The 23,047-nt window shown below is 42.3% G+C and overlaps 1 protein-coding gene across 1 annotated transcript in view; it reads right to left on the bottom strand.

Annotated features, from left to right (window-relative positions):
• LOC112255256 (A disintegrin and metalloproteinase with thrombospondin motifs 9-like) overlaps positions 1–23,047 on the bottom strand; it is a 74,893-nt gene that overhangs the window by 7,370 nt on the left and 44,476 nt on the right. Inside the window, exons 26-36 of the mRNA XM_042324347.1 lie at positions 21,781–22,056; positions 20,546–20,707; positions 20,056–20,232; positions 12,447–12,614; positions 6,845–7,021; positions 2,274–2,444; positions 1,944–2,138; positions 1,712–1,841; positions 1,491–1,585; positions 410–504; positions 168–301 (exon numbers count right to left, since the gene is read on the bottom strand). Of these exons, the coding sequence (XP_042180281.1) occupies positions 168–301; positions 410–504; positions 1,491–1,585; positions 1,712–1,841; positions 1,944–2,138; positions 2,274–2,444; positions 6,845–7,021; positions 12,447–12,614; positions 20,056–20,232; positions 20,546–20,707; positions 21,781–22,056 (1,780 nt within the window). The remainder of the gene's footprint in view (positions 1–167; positions 302–409; positions 505–1,490; positions 1,586–1,711; positions 1,842–1,943; positions 2,139–2,273; positions 2,445–6,844; positions 7,022–12,446; positions 12,615–20,055; positions 20,233–20,545; positions 20,708–21,780; positions 22,057–23,047) is intronic.

Genomic DNA, 23,047 nt, shown 5'->3' with positions numbered 1-23,047 from the left:
TGTGTGTGTGTGTGTGTGTGTGTGTGTGTCTGTGTGTGTGTGTCTGTGTGTGTCTGTGTGTGTGTGTGTGTGTGTGTGTGTGTGTGTGTGTGTGTGTTTCAATAATTGGTAGGCTAGTCTATGAGGCCTTGCTGAATGTGTTCTGCAACTGGTTCTGGCCCACTCACTGATGATGTGCATCTTGCTGAGGTCCAGTCGTACTCTGGTAAAGGTGGAGAGGCCAGCAGCGGTGTAGTCTCTCCTACACTCACAGTCCTCTCTCCTGGTCCCGTTAGCAGGGCACTGTGTGGGGTCTATCAGTCTGAAGAGAAAAAGAGCAACCAAGTTCATATAAAATGTGTCCTCCACACTTTTGACAGTGTTACATGATGATACATGAAGTAATCCACAGCCCCATAGGTTGCTTTACCTGAAGCCAAAGACTTCAGAGTAGTTCTCTCCCTCTCCGGTCGTCAAGGTGAGGTACTCCTGCGGCCTGTCAGTCTGCATTCCTGCACAGTAGACCTGAAGAGGAAGAGGAGGTGGAGAAGGAGGAAGGAGTGAGAAACGAGCCCAGAAATTAAAATCAAAACCTCTTCAGGATGACACACGCTATTTCTAAACCTGACCTGGGTTGGCCTGGTTCTCAAATGGACAGACAGACAGATAGCCAGACAGAGAGCGAGACAGCCAGACAGCCAGACAGATAGCCAGACAGAGAGCGAGACAGCCAGACAGCCAGACAGAGAGCCAGACAGCCAGATAGAGAGCGAGACAGCCAGCCAGACAGCCAGACAGCCAGACAGACAGCCAGACAGCCAGACAGAGAGCGAGACAGCCAGACAGAGAGCAAGACAGCCAGACAGAGAGCGAGACAGCCAGATAGCCAGCCAGACAGCCAGACAGAGAGCGAGACAGCCAGACAGAGAGCGAGAGAGACAGCCAGACAGCCAGACAGAGAGCGAGACAGCCAGACAGAGAGCGAGACAGCCAGATAGAGAGCGAGACAGCCAGACAGCCAGACAGAGAGCGAGACAGCCAGACAGAGAGCGAGAGAGACAGCCAGACAGACAGAGAGCGAGACAGCCAGATAGAGAGCGAGACAGCCAGATAGCCAGACAGAGAGCGAGACAGCCAGACAGCCAGACAGAGAGCAAGAGAGACAGCCAGACAGAGAGCGAGAGAGACAGCCAGACAGCGAGACAGAGAGCGAAACAGCCAGACAGCCAGACAGAGAGCGAGAGAGACAGCCAGACAGAGAGCGAGAGAGACAGCCAGACAGAGAGCGAGACAGCCAGACAGACAGACAGACAGACAGACAGACAGACAGACAGACATGTAAAGCCATGTATGATCACTGGCCAACAGGTTTTTATTGACTGACATTGGCATAGATACTCTCTCTATTCATTTACCATTTCCATTTGCAAAATAAGTCAGTAATCACTATATAAAATGTTATAAAACGTTGCATAGTGCACTTAATAAGAAAGATGATACCATGGTCTTACTTTGAGTGCTTTTCCTTGTACGTTGAGAAACTGTTCACCATCAGGCTGGACGCCAGACAGACTCTGGACGTCACTGCAGCTAGTGGGCAGATGGCCTAAGAGAGAGAACAAAGGACATATTTAGGAGAGGTATAGCTATGGTATAGAGGTTTATCACACATATACAGTATAACAGGAGTTATGGAGTCTGTGGATGCTGAGGCTAATGTATGTCTACTCACAGGCAGGGCTGCTGCAGACTTTGCTGGCTTCTGGTTTAGTGTCTGAGGGACAACTGTCACTGCCTTGTCCCTCAGTAGACACACACTGCACTGTCCTCTCCATCACCCCACCTCCACAGCTTACTGAACACTGAGGGGGAGAGAAGAGCAGGTGTAAGGGAGCCTGCCAGGATGAAAAAAGCACTGAACATACTGTAACACTGATAATACATAGAGACTGGATGCCACTCACAGGTCCCCAGACTCCAACTCTCCACTCGTGTGTTAGAGGACAGGGGCTTTGGCTACACGGCATGTAGCTCTCAGGGGGGGTCCCAGGGCAGTTGGACAAAGACTGATGCCCATACTCATAGTTATCACTCCCAGCATGCACCTCACTGCAGGAGACTAGGCGTCTGTGGTATCCCTGTCCACAGCTGGCCGAGCACTGCCACAGGAGAGAGAAAATTGGATATGATAACGACACTGCAATCAAGCACGATCAGATAGGACAGTAATGTTAGATAAGATTATTAAAGTGACATGGTTGAATTTTGAAACAGGCCCATTCATTGACTCTCACCTCTGTCCAGTCCCCTGTGATCCAGATGAACTCACAGACGTGGGTATTACAGCTCTCAGAGTCATCTGGCCTTCTCTGATCCACACAGAACATCTCATGGACCTCCTCCCCTGTCTGGTCCATACATAGCACCGCTCGACGCCGGTGGCCCGACCCACACGACTTACTACACTGGAATGGAAGCGGGAACATCACAAACAACGGGAAAATCAAAGTTAATGTCGTCGAAAGCAACCCCAAGATCCTTCCCATAGCCCTTATCTGAGTCTTCAGAGTTGAAAAGACTGAAGGGGTGGGTTTTGTTTTCAGCACCAGCAAAAGGTTGGTTCCAACTGTCAAGGTGATTTATGTACAGATGTATTTTATGTTTGTTCTAAGACCCTTACCTACATCAAATATGGATATCAGAACAGGAGATAGGAGGTGGAAAACATTACTGAGCCTGACCACTAACGGTAATACTACAACACTAGGATTTGCACAATTTCAACACGTTCTTTTGACTTTCCGCAAGACTTCTTACAGTATGTGACCTTGCTGATCTGACACAGTCTTGGACAAATATGCTGGAGGAAGAATGAGTGAGAATTGACTAAATAACATGATGGCAGTGTGCTATGGACTTAACAGCAGTTGTGATGTGTTTATAGTCCGGACTGACTGAAGCTGAGTGAAGTCTCAGGCCGTCACCCTGGTTCTCTACATCCAGATGTATGTAGTAACTCAAGTGTTGAGACGCTGTGTTATGGTGGTAATCCAAGCTACAAGCTTTTTTGAAAGGCTTAGAGAGGCCTTGCGTCAGAAACACCTCAGCTCTTACGAATGCACTCCAGCTGGTCTTCATCTACCTTATGTGTCCAACGCTGTCAAACAACTAAAATACCTGGAATTGTTGTTGTGAGCTGAGCAGCCATGGTGTGACTTAGTGGAAAGTAGCCTGCCATAGCAGGCTGTTGAGTTTGGGCTAATGTAAAAACATTCTAAACGTGGTATTATAAAATTATATACTTCAACAGCTCAAAGTAGCCTTACAAATACCTATACTGGACAGAAGGACAGAGTAACATAGCCTAGCTCGTATAATGATATATTACAACTCCTAGTTATTAGAATGAGTGGCATAGCCTATGTTATTACACAATATGGTGAGAACAATGAAGAACAGATATCCACTAAACCCTTTCCTCAAGCTCTCAGGTTAACTGGCCATATCGGCTGGTCCAGAAACTAGGCCCTACCCATAGCCCACTTAAGCACTAGGCCTAAAAAAATGACAGGATATGGCAGAAATGAACATGTGTCTAGCTGTCAGAGCACATGTTTGAGCTATTGCTTGCTGTAGGCCCCCTACCTATACCATTCTTTTAAATATGGATAAAGCATATTGAGGTATAGCAGTGGCTAAACAGACTAGAAAGGCACAAGAAATTCCCGCATCTGGAACTTTAGCTGAGGCAACATGACCTAGTCTCGAAAACCCTACCCTAGGCAACAGTGACTGCTTAGGGTCGAGTTTTCGAGACTGAACTTGACCCGCCAAACGTCCCACAGCAGCAGGAGGTGAACTGCCATAATTACCTCCAGCTGTTTGCAGCGTGAGGGGGTGCCGAGCTCTCTCGACTAATTAGGCTACACTCTCCTCTGAGTGCAGTGATTTCATGCTGCTTGTTGACCTAGATTTAAGGCTTCCTGAACAAAAATACTAACCCCAACCAACATAGCCTGAAAGCAATGTTTGATAACTTGCCGATCATGGGCCTATCTTACCTAAAGAAAATGAGTTCAGATTGGGTTGAGGTACTAGGTTCAATAAAACATTTCTTGAGAAGTTGAAACACAGTGTGCCTCTGAAGCTCGTATCCAGTATGTTTTCAGCTCTATGGGCCTACTGTATTTGTAAAGGAGTTGAATCGTGCAGGGGGAATATGAGAGAAAGGGAGTCATCTGATTTTTATCACAGGCACTGCTCTCATATGGATGAACTTTTGTGCCTTTAGTGTCAAGCAAACCTTTTGAATTTGAGAACAAAATTCTTATTACGGCAAACAAAAATACTGATATTGAAGGCAAAACATTGACCCAAAAATATTGAGTGTAAAATTAATAATATTGCAAGGAAATCTTTTTGAAAGGCAAGACAAAGGAATTGTAAATGAACGCAAAAAAAAAAAACGTTTTCAGTGAAACGCTTCCCTCTTTGCCTGCAATTTTGTCTATATTTGTTTAAGTTACTCTGCCATTTGCTTTCTCTGCCTTTTTTTACATTTGAAAAGTTTTGGCATATCATTTTGTGTAGGTTGATTTAGAGGCATAGGCATAGATGATGTGTATCTATTGGTCAACCTGTTTTGGAGTGAAAGATCAACCTAATTTTTTAAAATCCCAGCTAAAGTTAGCAGCTTAAAACAATGGCCAGTACAGCTATGTTCGATAGCTACCTAGCTAGCTGGCAATGCTGAGAAGCAAAAGTGTTTTTTGCTAACTAGGGAGCTAGTGTATGAAAAAGCTTGATTGTTTTTTTGTTGATAAAAAGGGCTCAATGGCTACTAGCTAGTCACTGGGACTGACTAGCCTAGCTAGATAGCATTAACTTTACATTAATGAGGACATCGGGAAACACACTTCTTTTGTGTCTTGTAATTTCACATTTAGAAAATGTATTGAAACAATTTGCAAGCTAGCTAACTAGCATAATTAAATCATTTCTATCACAGCCAGGAAGCAAGATATGATGCACTGAAGTTACTCTAGTGGTATGTGGCTGTTCAAGAACAAGGGCACTACTAGGGGACTTCAGTGATGTATGGCCTTGGGGTTTCAAGAGCTAGGGCACTACTGTCTGAAAGCTTTTAATTAAGAGTACACTGTACAGTGTGCATGTACTATAGACAATTTTGTTTATTATTTTGCGGCCTGGCTCTCACACTGGCTGTCCATGTAGGAGCTAATCCTCATGGAGTTCATCTATACCTGCTGTAATATTTATCCTATATTAGGTAAGCCAGCTACTACTTGGATAGATAGTAGGTAGACGTTGCAAGCATAGGGGTAGATCACGTATATAGTATTTTACTCTATGGTTGCAAGTCATTACAAGTCTTTTCTTGGCACTGATTCTACTCATAGGCAGTACCAATTTGGTTTGACCTAAAAGTAATGTTACATCCTGATAAAAACAGAAATACCTTAATTACACAAGTATCAGACCCTTTGCTATGAGACTCGAAATTGAGCTCAGGTGCATCCTGTTTCCATTGATCCTCCTTCTACAACTTCAGATGTTTCTACAACTCCACCTGTGGTAAATTAAATTGATTGGACATGATTTGGAAAGGCACCACCTATCTATATAAGGTCTCACAGGTGACAGTGCATGTCAGAGCAAAAACCAAGCCATGAGGTTGAAGGAATTGTCCTTAGAGCTCAGAGACAGGATTGTGTCGAGGCACAGATCTGGGGAAGGGTACCAAAAAATGTCTGTAGCATTGAAGGTCCCCAAGAACACAGTGGCCTCCATCATTCTTAAATGGAAGAAGTTTGAAACAACCAAGACTCTTCCTAGCCCGCTGCTGTACAACTTTAAGTCTTGAAATCTTTGTTGTTCACTAAACTACTCACTCTGTTTAGTACATGGCTTCACATGTGAATCCTTAAAGAGATGGGTTGGGCTAAGGCTTAAGAGGGTGTGAACGATGCTGAACGGGTGTAGACAAAGAGCTCTCCAGTAGGTGTACCAAAACATTCAAGGGCCATTTTCTCAAAAGTGTGGTTACAAGTTCATCAACTTTCAAAGAAGAATTACTTTCCCATTGTTCCTCAACTGCTGTGTATGATGTACAATTTTCTATCACGGAGTCTCTACTTTTATTCAATGTAAAAAATTAAAAAAAATGTTGCTACATAATAAGGCAGTGGTCACAAATGAGGATGAACTGTCACTCCAAAAAAGGTTGACCAATAGAGACACATCATCTATGCCTCCCTCTAAACCCCATGTACAGGAAATGAATCTGGCAAAACTTGGCAAAAGCAAAAAAGGAAGAGAAAGCAAATGGCAGGGTAAGTTAACCAAAGATTTGTTTTTTAAATGCAAGCAAAGAGGGAAGTTATCATTGAAAATGTTTAGCTGAATCTATTTATATTTTTTTGCATGAATTAGTTTACAATTCATTTGTTCTTGCCTTTCAAAATGATTTCCTTGATATGTTTATTTTGCTCTCAATACGTTTGGTTAATGTTTTGTTTTCCAAATCAGTATTTTTGTTTGCAATACTAAGAATGTTGTTCTCCAATTTAAAAGGTTTGCTTGACATTAAAGGCACAAAAGTAATTCGATACACACGAGCCTTTGCGCGCTCTGGAGCTCCCTCAGCCCCCTCCTGACAGCGAATGTCTCTGGGACGAGCGTGAGGTCCCACTCTGTCTGTCAACTGCGCTGCACCTCGCTTGAAACAGCAGTGCGCGAAATATCCACGCGCCAACTGAGTGGACACGCCGACGCGCACGCTGTTTGTTTATTTCGGAGAACATGCTAATGAGGTTATCCGGAGAGACGTCAAGGCTGTACTTACCGATTGCCACTCTCCCTTGCTCCACCGGTACGGAGACGGGCAGTCAGTGACCCGGCAGGTCTGGCTGGAGGCTGGACGGGAGGATGGGGGGCATTCAGTCTCCTCCGGGCTGCGCCGGTTTCCAACCTCACAGAAAACTTCCCGCTCTTGTATTCCATTGCCACATGACGCTGAGCACTGAAACAGAACAGGACAGAAGGTAAGATGTATTAAAAACGATTCTCTACACGTCTGATATTTACTTGATTGTGATGTCATTCCTCTCCACCTATTTTTTTTTCTCCAATTATCACCAAGTTATTTGAGTACAAGTTGACTGTAAAAATTAAATCAACGTGTGATAGTTTTGTTATATATGAACTATTATTTTTCGAAATATGAATTGACTATAAAAAGCACAGGAAGCAGAATTGAATTGAAGCATGTATTATTGAATGCAATTCATACAAAAATGATTAGAGGCACTGTTGTTTTTGTCTCTGCAATTGATATAACCTCAAAGGATCATATATGACAATACAAGTGTAACATCTCTCTCTTTAGTTTTAATTGTGTTTTCTAACCACCTGTCCCAGTAGAACAATTAGTCTAGCCAACTACTTCCTACATTAAAATTATACACTTGTTGAAACCAAATATGCAAATGATGTACTCTTTAACATACAGGTGTAGGATCTTAATTTTACTTTGTAGTATATTTTGATGTTTAAAACGACTTCTGAAGTTGATAGTTTGATAGCATGATTCTTGTCCTGCTGTAGCAAACTGGCTCAGATTAAGATGCTAACTCTGTAGAGTTTCATTGTTCATTTCTATGTTTATTTACCCTCATTTTAGACCTGTGTGGAATTGAATTCAGGAACCCACATACAGGTGGTTGCACTATTCAAGGCTACGCTACATCCACCTTCCTTACCTTCCACAGCAAAGATGTCAGTCACACACACTGGTTTAACTTACCGGGGGTTTAACCTGGGTTAGTTGGCATAAGTCTTTAGGTCTTCAATAAGGTTATGTCCCTGCACGAGACTACACCAACAAGCAAAGCACTTCGGTTACATGTGCCTGTGAAACTAATGTTTTGAAAGACACAGGTAGAAACGTAGTTAAATGGCATAAATGGTTTGTCATTTTGTTTGTTGACTCACACCAGACCCCTCTATGGTTTATATGTAATACAACTTGACTTAGAATTACATGCTGGCTTCAGGTTGAAGGACACAGCTTATTATTAAGTCTTTGACTGCTGTACCACTACAATTTTAATTCAATATCATTCACTACCATTTTAATTCAATATCATTCACTACAATTTGCCTCAATATCAACAGCAATACTTCTAAGTAAAAGCTAACACATCATAATCATTGCATAACATGATATTGTATTATTCCAAAAAGTATGGGTCTAGAGCTTTGTTCCAAACGATCTAACCACCGGACGTTGCGGGCAAGAAAAATGTAAGCTTGAATCAAGGTTGTGTTTGCAGAATTAAAAAAAAAAGTGTCTTAAAAAGCGGGGCAGAGTGTAACCACAGTGAAAACCCTCCAGACGGATGGGGTTCTTTACACACGTGTGCTCCCGGCCCCTCTGTGTTAATAAGTAGCAGATTTCAACCCTCTGTGAAGAGGGAGAGAGAGGGAGAGAGGAGAGGGAGTGTCCACTAGACAGTCAAGTTTGAACCCCTGCCTTGAGGACATTGTATTTTGAATGTATAATGTCTTGATGATTTAACCCAGTTTTTTTATCTTACAAAGTGCAAGAAATGTGAAACATTTAATCTATTTTATCTACAGCTGCACACAACAGAAATACATCTGGAGGAAAATCCCAACATGTAAGTAGAAAGAATGATAATGGTTGGTGGGAACACTCTTAGAAAGGTGCTATCCAGAACCAAAACGTTTTCTCCGGCTGTCCCCATAGGAGAACCCTTTGAAGAACCCCGTTTAGTTCCAGGTAGAACCCTTTTGGTTCCAGGTAAAACCATTTTAGGTGTCATGTAGAACCCTTTCTAGAGAGGGTTCTACATGGAACTCAAAAGAGTTGTAACTGGAACCAAAATGGGCTCTACCTGAAACCAGAAGGGGTTCTCCTATAGGCACAGCCGCAGAACCCCTTTGGAACCATTTTTTCTAAGAATGTAATGTTCACTACTACCTTGTTTTCCTCACATTTGTGCATGTTCAGCATGCCTATCTAGGTCTTTTAAAAATACTGTATTAGAAACATAAAATTACATTAATACGGCAAATCTAATCATGTTTAATGTGTTTAATGTGTTTAATGTGTATGCTTATCATCTTAAAATAAAAAGATCCACTTTCAAATGAAACAGTGGGGAGCAGGTCTCGAACCCTCGACCTTCTAGCCCGAGGTCCGGCGCGCTATCGACTGTGCTGCAAAAGCATGTTCCAGCGGCAGAGTCGATTTCCGCGCTTATAAACCCAGGGTCGTTACAATACTGTTAATCCTGATACTGTTTGTGCTTACATTTGAATTGGTTTTGTGCACCAACATTAATGGCAAACAGTGCATTTTCCTAAGGGAGCTTTTATGCGGTAAAGGCACATGAAGATCATTATTACACATGCCTTAATTGATTATAAAGTGTCTTAATTGATTATAAAGTGGATTTATTGGTGTGTTTTTGAGTCAGTATTTGTGTGTGAGTTTGTCTATCTGTTAATGTGTATATTATTGTGTGTGTGTGTGTCTGTGTGTGTGAGTGAGTTTGTCTATCTGTTAATGTGTATATTATTGTGTGTGTGTGTGTGTCTGTGTGTGTGAGTGAGTTTGTCTATCTGTTAATGTGTATATTATTGTGTGTGTGTGTGTCTGTGTGTGTGAGTGAGTTTGTCTATCTGTTAATGTGTATATTGTTGTGTATGTGTGTGAGTTTGTTTATCTGTTAACGTGTATATTGTTGTGTATGTGTGTGTGTGAGTTTGTTTATCTGTTAACGTGTATATTGTTGTGTGTGTGAGTTTGTCTATCTGTTAATGTGTATATTATTGTGTCTGTGTGTGTGTGTGTGTGTGTGTACATGTTATTACCACCCAATCGACTGTACGTGCTCTTAAAGGTTAGAGGACTGTGTGTGTGTGGATCAGTAAACACATCCAGATGTCCATACCCTCCTGAGGCTCACAGAGCGAGAGGTGAGAAATCACCTTGTTAAATTAGTTGCATGATAACCATTAAAAGCCCCAAGCATCCCATCTTTTTATGCTACCTATCCTCTCTGTATTTCAACAATGTGTATTACTTTCATTCTCAAAACAAGAAAAACTAAATGTGATTAGTGAAAAAGCTTTCAGCGGATTTATTTTATATTAGGGTCACCTGCTTGAAGAAGGAATATTTCCAGTGTGAAATGCCATAATTGTAGTATTTAAAGGTAGACTCAGCTAAATGACGTTGCCACGAGCAGCACCGGAGATATTGAGATGAGCGAGATGCAACACTTCACTCTCACACAGTATCTGGACAAGTGCATGGGTTCCCTTCACGCTGTTCCCAGCGTAGTAGCCAGGGCACCAAAACAGGGGAGAAGCCTCGCGCATCAACGCTCTTAGTTGTTGTGGAAATGTACCCACAACGGTGTTTACTTTCTGCATCTACATCATATCGCTGAGTCTGTCTTTAAGACTATATTTCGATTGACTAATGATTCCTTGAACATCATATTTCATAATCACAATCAAAATAAAGCTGATTATTTATGAAGGAACTACTCACTAAGGCTTAAAGGCTAATACCACTCAATAACAGTCAAAATACAGAATGTGTCACAGTATGATGCGTTTTGCATGACACTTTCTGTATCTTCAACATTAGATTGCTTACATGTAAAACATGTTGGGACTATCAACAGTGGACTAAGATAGTGTTTGAGCGGTGTTTTCCTTGAACAAGTGGGTAGGATGTCAGTTGTTAACATGTGGAGTGTTTTTTACATTTTCTATTTGCCAATTTTTTTAATGTAATTTTGTGTGTGCATTTTAAAGATGTTTGTAAAATGGTCCATGGCTACCATAGACTGTCTGTTTAATAATTATGGTACAGTACATTCAGGGAAATCATTTGTTACCTGGTTATATTAATACGATTGCAATAGAGCTGTTTGAGATAGACAACAAGTCCTCTGAGGTATGGAGGACAGATGTGTATCTCTTCTGGGCCCCTGATCAGTGGAGAGAGAGGAAGAGAAAGAGACAGAGAGGAATAGAGGGCGAAAAAGCACCAGGGTCTCCAGCTGGGGAGGTGCATGTTGGGAATGTGTCTGGCCTGCTGTGGTAAGTGGATTGTCTCGCTGGCCAACCTGGACTCAGAGGTAGCCATAACATAGTAAACGAAAATCTGTGACTAGTATTTTTAAAATTGAACCTTTATTTAACTAGGCAAGTCAGTTAATAACAAATTCTTATTTATAATGATGGCCTAGCAACAGTGGGTTAACTACCTTATTCAGGGGCAGAACGACTGATTTTTTGATGATTTGTTACATTTGGTATAGTATGTATTATTTTGTGGATGTAAAATAAATAAATAAAAGCTAGGTGGCTAACGTTAGCTAGGCTAGGGGTTAGAGGTTAGGGTTAGGAGTTAGGTTAAAGGGTTAAGGTTAGTGTTAGGGGAAGGTTTAGGTAACATGCTAAGTAGTTGCAAAGTAGCTAAAAAGTAATAAGCAGTTGCAAAGTTGCTAATTATCTAAAATGCAAAAGTGTTCCGTGATGAGATTTGAACATGCAACCTTTGGGTTGCTAGACGTTCGCGTTATATGTCGGCTCATCCACCCCGACCAACCACACTCCTTTTGTTTTTGCATTAAGTAACCTTCTGCCTTCTGTCTTTGGGCTCCCCGGTGACATGCATCTCAGTGCTAGGTGCGTCACACAGACCCTGGTTAGATTCCAGGCTGTATCACAACCGGCCGTGATTGGTATGCCCATAGGGCGGAGCACAATTGGCCCAGCGTCATCCCGGGTTAGGATTTGGCCATGGTAGGCCATCATTGTAAATAAGAATTTGTTCTTAACTGACTTGCCTAGTTAAATAAAGATTAAATAAAGATTAAAATGTAACATACTAATTTGAGTGTCATGGATTTTCATTTTCTATGTTACTTCTAGTCTATGAGACCAGATTGCTGTGGCTGGGTAGAGGAAGAGGAGCCTCTGACACATGTTTCCAATTGGGGAGGTATAGGATAGGAGAGCGGGCACGCGGGAGGGAAGGAGCGTGGAGTGGGGAGCTTCATGCTGGCTAAAGTCTACCTCAGCCAAGCCCAGATGAAAGTGGAGGCATGGCTATCCCTCCCTCCCACTGCCCCAGATAGCAGCCCAGTATGGGATCCTCTCAAACCGCCAGAGTGGTGAGCTACAACCCAGAAGACAGGCCACATTTTGAGGTGCCACAGAACACATATATTTCTGAACAGTAGTGCATGTTAGAAAAAATGCCAACTCAGACACATACCTCACAGTGCACCAGTGAATCAGCAGGTTAATGAGCATTAAAAGGAAAAATAATGAGTGCTGAACTGAGAGCATGATTGGTGGTGGTAGCATGTAGTGTTTATTTCAGGTTTAAAGAGTACCTCTCCCCAGCTCTCTGCCTTCCATTTGGGGCAGCGGCGCCCCCGGCAGCTCCTCTCCTTGCTGGGTTGGGTCAGGTGTTTACAGTTGTCCTCTGGAACAGGTCGACCGGATCGGGTCACACAGCTCACCTTACGGTTCTTCGATCCTTTACCACAGGCGGAAGAACACTGCAACAGGAGGTCAAGAGGAGGTCCAATGTAATAAATTGTTTATAGATAGGGGGTGTACAGAGATCAAATACCAGAACAATGTCAAATACTAGATGACAGATGAGTATAGTATAGAACACTTTTATCATTCACTTGAATAGTTTTTCAGTCTACTTATTCTTGAGAACAAGATCACAGGCTTCAGAGTACACAACAGGTTAGTGACATTTTCATTAGCAAATACGGTATGTAACATGAGATGGGACATAAGATCACGTGAATAGGTTTGAGACATATTTAGCACATATTTAGCATATTTAGCATTTAGCACACATTTAGCACTTTGACATGACTTTAGATATTAATGCACTGCCTTTTACACACAAAACAGTCTCTACAGTATAGCATTTTAGATTTTAGTGAATGCAAGCTGAGCGTACAGAAATGTGCGACGGAAGCGGAGGCCCCTCTGTTAAGTCCACAGAAGGTAGAGTCATGAGAGCCAAGCAGCACACAGTTCACATCCAGGTTCATTGAGCTGGCCCAGGTCTAACTCTGTCTGACAGGCAGGCACCCCACACACCAGCACCCCCCAGCACAGTCAGGCGCTCCCAGGCCTGTGAGTTCAGTGGGGCTGTTGGGTTGGGTAATCAAAGCGTCTCAGAGTGTGAGGACAGATAGGATGCGACAGGCCCTGGGTTGAACGAGTGCGTCCCAGCATGACGGCACTGCGCTGCCCAGCGAGGGATCGCGCCGGACAGGAACCCACAACGACCTTTCACCTCATTTAGGAGGGGGGGGGGGATAAATGTCACCAGAGCCCATAGGACAACGAATGGCTCAATAAGGAGGAAGTTACCCCCCCGGAAATGACTGTAGAGAGGTGAGTGCCTTGTGAATGTATCTGCTTATTATACATCATAGGCATTTTATATTAACAAATTCAAACAAAAGCACAAAATGACAAGGAATGACAAATATAATGTTACTAAAGTCATTTAATTTAAGGGATTGATACGGTTTTACATGTTTAACCACAGACACCAATTTCATATAATAAACTTGATTGAAAATGAAAGCTTCCATCGAATGTTAGTTTGTTCCATTAACAAATGGAAAAAGAAGCCAAAACAACAACAATATGTGATTACTTGCTGTATTTTTTTGCTCTAATGAATTTCAATACACATAAGGGAGAACATTTAAATGTACTGTACTGTATGTGTTGTTTGTTTTACATTTAGGCAATCTGACTTAGTCGCCCAGATGTTCCCCACATGCACACATCTGGGAGAGGCTGTTATTGGGGCCCAGCAGTGTGAGAGTCTGTCACCAGTTGCAGTTAGCCCTCCTTTAAAATAACCACTTGAGGCCAGATATCAGTCTGCAATGAGAACTTGAGGCTGCGTTTACACCGGCAGCGCAATTCTAATATTTTGCCCAATTATTGGTAAAACAGCTGATCTGATTGGTCAGAAGACCAATTGATGGAACAAAGATCAGAATTGGGCTGCCTGTGTAAGTAAACACAGCCTCAGAGCGTGCAGCACACTTCTACTTTTAAGGTGCAGTTATTGTCCATCTATGGTGTTTTAGTTACCATAACAAATGTGATACTATTGATTCACCCACTGGCCTATGAGGAGACGTTGCAGTGGTGTTTGGAATTTGGAGTGAGGTAGACACGAAGAGTACACACACAGGCTATGATCATGGTCATGGAGGGCCATTTAGGAGAAATAGCATTTTACAAAGGTTTAAATCATTTAATAAAATGCATTTACAATGAGGGGCAGGGAGCCAGACGGATGCTTTTTAAATGTCAGACCATTCCTCAAAGTTTTATATACTCTTTAAATGAGCTTTCCAGCCATAGTGCTCTGCACCAATAACTTTCTATTACCTTGGGAATCATTACAACACTGGGGAAGTAAATCACCAACCAGTTCTCTTTATCCACAAATTCTGTGGGTATCCACTAGACACCTTCCTTTCATGTACTTAGCTAGTGTGCGTGTTCCATGCTGGAATTTACCCTACAACCTACCACGTGCCAACCATTTAATGAACTGGACTCCATATTTTAGCATACTCCGAGTGGAATTTATACTTTCATGTCAATGTAAACTGTAATCATCACAAAAATACCTTTTATCTACAACACTATTTCCAACTATCACACTATTTCCAACTATCACGCATTCAGACAGAATTTTATTTTATCGTTCAATCAGATGCTTTTATTACCGTGTCAAATAAAATAGTGCCTCTGACAGACCACTACTTGTGCCTAAAATACACCACATTCCGATGCCTGCGTTCCGTCCTGGAATTCTAAAGAACCCAGGCGACAGGGCCTTTCGGGCCCCCACAGACAACAGGGCTTTCCAGGCTTTTTCCCCTGGGATCACAGCCCTTTCCCAGAAGCCCATCCATGCTGATTAGATGTACAGGGAAGGGGCCCCTCCCAGATCAAACGTGACCCTTGACCCCCAATGCACTCCTGTATTGTCTTTCTGACGGGCTCTCATTTGAGTCACTGTCATTGGCCTCCCGCCATCGGAACAATGTCATCAACCCGCCAGTGAAAAGGGGAAAGGGGGGGACTGGCGAGAGGCGGATGAGGGGGTGACATAGTTGAAGAGAACGTGTCGTCAGGCGCACAAAAAAACATGTCAGCCATTAGGAATGAGCACAGTAAATGGGAGTCCTAGCCAGTGTTACAGAGAACCAAGATTTACCTTGGTACGAAAGGCATTGAACTCTGGCAGAGACAGAATTATCATAATTGCTCAAAGAGATCACTGGGTCCCTGACCTCATAAGACAACAGAGATATTGCTCAGTGATTTGTACATTTTCATTCACTGAAAACGCCCCTTTCAAAACACCAGTCAGAGACCTCGAGTAATGCTCTCTGAAGAGATAACTTGCAGAGAATTTCCTATCTAATCCATAGTTGATTTAGGTTAACTATATGGACCACTTCCACTTCCATGTTCCTACTGTAATTAGTGTAAAGCCAAATCCGGTAATCTAAAGGTAATCTTCTTAATTAAAGCACAGACATGTTGATGAGATTTTTAACAGGACTACAAGGTTGCCTGTGGTAGTATAAGTGAATGTGTTCACTTCACTGTTAGTGGTTCTTCATGGCAATTATCTCATTTAATAAAACTATTTCTAACAAAGTGTTCCAGAGGTAATCAGTTTTCGCCCTAAGCTCTGGTCCTACTATAACTAAAATGAGGTCAGGAGTGCAGATGTCTTGTCTCTCTTCTCTCATATGACCTCAATTTTTCACTTCCGATATCCATGCAATAAAACACATTTCTGCACGCTAAAACAACTAGCTAGAGGATTGACTGGAAAGGAAACAAGTATAAATGGATGTTTTGGAACTTAGTTTGAGAATAAGCACTTGTTCGTGATGGTTCGTGAATCGTGAACATGATCTTTTACGATGAATACTATAAATGAAAGAAACATTGTTTTTTAATAGTATCTCTACTTCACTTTAATAGTTACCTTTCTGTGAGTGAACAAATTCAGCAAGTTCAAATAAAATTAAATATTGACATTACATTATAATGAAGTAGAAATAAATACAGATAATTACATAAATATGCACAAATGTCCTTGAAACCCAGACTAATACTGCCATATGGAATGAGAGGCATGGAGTATTTTATTTCAAGAGCCTGTTCATATCATCAAACACATTGTAAATGCATCATGCCGTACTGCTAAAATATGCACCCTAAACTCCAACAAGGAGCCAAGCTGTAATTTGTGGCTCTAGATAAAATAATACAACTGTGTTTTATTCTACACATCAAATGATCGACAATTCCACATTGCAATGAGACTTAATGCATGTGGAGTTGTTTCAAGTAGGGTAAAAAGTTACACACTCTTATTGGATTCGTCATAATCAACCCAAACCGTATGCTACCTTGTCAATACTCATATGGAGATTGTTAGAAATGATAGTATTTATTTCGTGAACAAGGTGTGGTGAGAAATACACTCACTTCCTGCTTGAGAGCTGTGTTAACAGGCCCTTAAAATAAGGTGTGATGTCTGCAACTTATGCACACACATTAATTACCAAGGAGGTTACAGTTAGCCTTAGGAATGACTGGGTGGGCTCCAGGAAGAGGTTGCGCCTAACCACAGGTCCAAGATCAGCTTTCACTACCCCGATCCCACTCAACTATTAAGAGGTAGAACAAAACACAGACCCTGGATCTGTGCTTAGGGCCAACATCCTGATGAATTTGAATGAGAATGCAGCCCTCCAGCAGAAGATAAAGGTGGGTGGGGTTAATAGAGAATGAGGTAGACACATACGACTGGCTCAGAGGATAAGCTCCAGGTATATAGAACACTATAAACTCTCCCTGTGGTCGCAGGTACTGACTGTGTGTTCACAATGCTAGGACAAGGGGCATTCTCTTTCAGCTACAACAAAAACCGGTTTGTTGGTGAATAAATGGATCACACTTCAAAAGTTATCTTTACCGTAAAAAAAAAACTAGAACACATTTTCATCTAACACAACTACTTTTTTTTTTTTTTTTTTTTTTTACATAATCAATAATCAACTCATCATGAAAAAAATTGATTATGAAAAACGACTCAAAACAACAGGTGTTTAACATACATATCTCTATGTCACAATAGACAGTTTGTGACCTTAAGTTATTTTTGTTATTTTTTAATGTTTACATCTCATTTCTCCCTTGTTTTGCAAAAGCACCATTGTAAGTATCATAAGTTAATGGCTAGTTGAGTTGTGTTTGTTCTAAGTGAGGTATGGTTGAGCATAGCATATTTTCACATGTGTATTGAGCACTGGTGAACACACCAAAATAAACTATTTACAAAGCGACTATATAGACATATCTAACAAGACATAAATACACTCATATCAAGCACCTTTTGAGCAGTGGGCCTTGGACCTATTGGTTTGGCTGGGTGCTTATGTCTGCGCTAATAAAAAGGAGGGAATCTGGGTCAGGACTTCAAGCTGTGGTAAAAATGACTATTACCTTGAAGAATCACATAATATATAATAACATCACCTTATTCTACAGTCCACGTTCAGCTGGTGTTAACCTGTTCTTTACTGAGAAACCCTATTGTTTCTTTAAGAATTTAGCATAATTGGTAACTAGCTGGCCCATACATGACTAAAAGTAATTATTAGTTCATTACCATGTAACTACCATTTTACGACGTAATTTCTGAGTAAATAACAGTGGACTGGAAAATAAGGCAGAAACATAAGATAATTAGTAACATCTAATAAGGAGCAATCTGCCATTGCTACATCTGTTTTTTGACTTTTAAATATGTAAGCTTGTTTCAGCCCTTTGTTGGTGAACATTGTAATTGTAAACAAAACACTGTAGTAAAACATGGTTAAAACATGGATGGTCAGTCCATCCATCCATAGATCTGTCCATGACATTTCTCCAGACCCATCCCTCAGCTGTTTACTGAAACAGTGGTGGGCTGATGCTTTGTTATCATTTGAACTGCAGATTGCCCCTTTAAGACCAATTGATTTCTTACAGTTATGATGGTCAATAAAGCTGTAGCATCAGAATGATATATATAGTGCCTTTCGGAAAGTATTCAGACCCCTAAACTTTTTCCATATTTGTTAGGTTACAGCTTTTTTATTATTTATTATTAAATTGTTTTTTTTTTCTCTCATCAAATTGACACACAATACCCCATAATGACAAAGCAAAAACAGGTTTTTAGAAATGTTTGCTAATTTATAAAAAGGTGAACCTTCACCACTAGTCTGAGGTCCTAAGCGCTCTGGAGCAGGTTTTCATTAAGGATCTCTCTGTTCTTTGCTCCATTAAATCTTTCACTTGATCCTGACTAGTCTCCCAGTCCCTGCCACTGAAAAACATCCCCACACATGATGCTGCCACCACCATGTTTCACTGTAGGGATGGTCCTCCAGACGTGACACTAGACATTCAGGCTAAAGAGTTCAATCTTGGTCAATCTGTCATGTGCCTTTTCCATCTGGCTTCCATCTGGCCATTCTATCATAAAGTGCCTGATTGGTGGAGTGCTGCAGAGATGGTTGTCCTTCTGGAAGGTTCTCCCATCTCCACAAAATAACTCTAGAGCGCTGTCAGAGTGACCATCGGGTTCTTGGTCACCTCCCTGACCAAGGCCCTTCTCGCCCCGATTGATCAGTTTGGCCGAGCGGCCAGCTCTAGGAAGAGTCTTGGTGGTTCCAAACTTCTTCAGTTTAAGAATGATGAAGGCCACTGTGTTCTTGGGGACCTTCAATGCTGCAGAAATGTTTTGCTGCCCTTCCTCAGATCTGTGCCTCGACACAATCCTGTCTCGGAGCTCTACGGACAATTCCATCGACCTCATGGCTTGGTTTTTGCTCAGACATGCACTTTCAACAGTGAGACTTTATATAGACAGTTCCAAGTCATGTCCAATCAATTGAATTTACCACAGGTGGTCTGCAATCAAGTTGTATAAACATGTTAAGGACGATCAATGAAAACAGGATGCAACTGAGCTCAATTTCGAGGATGAAAAAAAAAAAAAATTATAGAATAAGGCTGTAACGTAACGAAATGTGGAAAAAGTCAAAGGGTCTGAATACTTTCCAAAGGCACTGTAAATCTCTAGAGTATAAACAAAAATGATATAGTCCCAATAGGGTTGGTGTATTCACTTGGACTCTTTTCAGGTTATTTTCTTTGCCACGTGTAAAAACTATGAACAGCACCAACACTTGAGTATACTGTATCTCCATTATTTGGGTGTTTACAAAAAAAAAACAAGGCATCTTAAATTCCTGATATACAGAAACATTCATCAATATTTGCATATGAACAACGATTGACTGTGTGCGAATACAAAGAGGTATGACAGAAACGTTGGAGGTTAATGCTACTGTATATACAAAGGAAACCAAGAAGAAAATCTCTTAATTAATAAATTATATTTGAAAACAATATCTTACAAACTAGCTTTGATTCTGAAATACCAACTGATCCTGAATTTTGAACACTGACTAAGACTGATAACAGAGAAAGTGTTCTTATGGTCACAGCTGTCAATGAAGCATTTCAAATGTTGTACTTTTTGGTGTGTTGTGTGTTTATTTGTTCTATTTGTTCTATAAGTGCAACAGAAATCAATTCCCATCTGTCTCTAGAAGGATGACCAGTCTCAGGCACCAAGGGAAAGGGTAAAGGTGAGGTGGAGGTGAGGTGAGGTGAAAAATGGAGTTTCCAGCATGTAAGTCTACAGAACCATCCTTCTCCCTCAAGTTTAATTCTTTGTTTGTTTTGCTTTGTCATGCTACACAGTTTAGTGGTGAAACTCTGTGTGTGGTGAAATGAGAGGACTGTTAAAAAAAAGAGGGGGGGAAGAAAACAAAAGGGATATATTTACGAGCGTACCGAGCTCCATGGGTCTGTGCTCCAGTGGGGGTTAGACGGGCACGACTGAGTATTGCACTGCTCACGGTCGGGCGGTTTGTCAAGAATCTCACAGCTCAGATCGTTAAAGCGCTCTCCGTTGGGCCTTTGACAAGCCACGAGCCGCGTCTTTATTCCTCCCCCACACGGCTTGGTACACTGCAGGGCAGAACAGAAGTAAGGAGGAGTGTGTAGACAAAGTCGGGACAGTTGATTCACGCCATTGTTTATCTAACGTACAGTATGTCATCCCCACCCAACATACGCCTACCTATCTAGGACATCGAACACCACATTTCTAACCTTTAACCTCTAACCGTTAGACATACAGCCCAGCAATTTCAGAAGAATGGAATTATAGAATAATGACCGCTGTCAGAATGCCAAGGTTCATAATGATGGGATGAAGTCATCAAAGTGCAACTAAGCCCCGCAGTGTATCAGTGCTGTAGGGCGGATTGTGTTCTCTCACCTCTCCCCAGTTCCCATAGACCCACTGTGGACAGGGTCCGGACTCACAGGAGCGCTGCTCGATGGGTTTGGAGTGCTCCTCACAGTTGTTGACAGCATAACCATTCTCATCCTGGCACACCACCACACGCCTCTGGAAGCCGCCCGCACACGTGCTCGAGCACTAACGTCACAGGGAGGAGAACACCGTTTGAGACAGATGGATAACACACTCTCACACATACAGGTGTGTGTGCACTAACTCAGAGACAAGCAAGTAGACATCCAAACACTAATACATGTACATGTACTCATCCATGCAAATGTATGGCGCTCATCTATACACACATACCTCACTCAAACAATGTGTTACAACAAGAATATATTGACCAAGAAACAAAGTGTCACATACTGCAGACCTTTGCACATACACACACCAGCTACAGTGAAACACAGTGTCACATACTGCAGACCTTTGCACATACACACACCAGCTACAGTGAAACACAGTGTCACATACTGCAGACCTTTGCACATACACACACCAGCTACAGTGAAACACAGTGTCACATACTGCAGACCTTTGCACATACACACACCAGCTACAGTGAAACACAGTGTCACATACTGCAGACCTTTGCACATACACACACCAGCTACAGTGAAACAAGTGCACACACAAAGACCAACACACCATTTTTTTTAAAATACAAACAATAACAAACGAACATACAGTATGTGCAAAAAGGCACCCGTTAACAGACAAGTATACAAAAGCACACATACATCATTTTTGCAAGTGTCAGATTGACCTCAGAGACTATGTGCTTTAGGAAACTGGGATGGATAATGCACTGCTATATTAAAACACATATCCTCTGGAAAAGGAAGGAAGAGATCCCAAAAATAGCCCTTGCTATTTCCCATGATCTTTTAAATAACACCAGCTATTTGGGGACACAGAATGCTGTGCAACTGACTGTAATAACCCCGTTTTGAATAACAGCTATACAATAGACTACTAACTGCCAAAACCATCAGCAAAAACTCATTGACTTCTTGGGTTAGGATACATCACAGACAGACAGCCTCATAAAGGTCAACATCAACACAAGACTGAGATAGTGCTCAGCTGTGCTGCCTTCCCACTTATACAATTGTAATTGGGAGACCACTTAGGTTGTATGCATTCATTTAAGGTTAAGGAACCTAGGACTCCAAGATGATTGTAAATGGTGTCCAGTGTAAGAAACTCACCGCTCCCCAGGGTCCTGTTCTCCACTGGTGGGCCTGGGCTCGCCCTCCACCGCGCCCATCAGCAGTCGTGGGCAGGTTATTGCGGGGGCCCCCGCTGGGTGAAGGGAGGGGCCGAGAGTCACTGGAGCGGGCAGCAGGGCACTGGGACATGGCACACTCCTGCTCTGTGGCCGGACGGTCATCAGCGTCACACTCCACTACGTCCACTATCTGATCACTGAAGTTCACACACACCACCTGGCGCGTGGTCTTCCCCTGCCCGCAGGATACAGAACACTGTGCACACACACAGGCACACACACCCAGTAAGATACAAAGCATATAAACACAAACAGAACTTGCTGCAGCAGCTTAGGTCAGTGTCTTGTCTCTTTAAACATGGCTGACCCAAACAGATCTTCCTTAAAGAAAATAAAAGAGAGCTTCTGCCAAAGACTCATGCTGCTCCAATTACGTCTGGCCAAGTGGAGTAAACTGGACTGTATCTGTCTTGCATAAGACCTGGAATTAGGCAACAACTGTCCACTGTACTGTACTGTACCATGCTACTGAGCCAGGGATTACACTGGCCAAGGGTTTACTGTCTAGGACTCAACAATGCTGCCTATTTCAAATAGGTGTGGATATTGCACAAGCATCTCCCAATCCGAAAAATGGTGTAGTTACTGCACTTTAATAGGCCCTGTGTAGGCCTATGCACAAGTTTAAACCACAACACTTAGGCTGCTTTTACAGCTAGGTCTTATATTGGTAGAACAGCCATTAAACTTCATGGCCTAACTGGGACATCCGCCATGCCATAGCTATCACTCCCTCCATCAGGGTTCATTTCCGGTTCCATATCAAGAGCGTGTAATGTGAACGTTTAGAGTCAGAGCGGTCTCTCTCTGTGGCTCTGTTTGCTGTGGCCTTGGGCTGAGCTGCTTCCTGCCTGCCTGCCTGGAGCCCACTGAGTTGCTCTGGAATAAATAAGCAGTCAGAGAGACCCTCCCTCCCACTGCCTGTATCTAGCTATCTGTAAGTGTCTATGTGTGACTGAATGTGTGTATGTGTGCATTCGTGCGTGTGTGTGTTTGTGCGTGGTGGCCATAACTGCAGCATGGTGGGAGTATGACTAGTGCTCTCTGTCTGATGAGAAACATCTGCAAACAAGGACCCTAGCCCCTCTCTCCAGCCCCTTGTTCCTCATGTGTCCCTCTATCCCCTTGCCAACCCTCCAAACACACCAAAGCCTGTTTTATCTCCTCCTCCCCTTGGACCAGAGAAA

This window comes from Oncorhynchus tshawytscha, linkage group LG07, assembly GCF_018296145.1.
Source record: "Oncorhynchus tshawytscha isolate Ot180627B linkage group LG07, Otsh_v2.0, whole genome shotgun sequence".
Taxonomy (NCBI): Eukaryota; Metazoa; Chordata; class Actinopteri; order Salmoniformes; family Salmonidae; genus Oncorhynchus; species Oncorhynchus tshawytscha.
The sequence above is the reverse complement of the archived record's forward strand: the minus strand, read 5'-3'. Positions and strand labels throughout refer to the sequence as shown.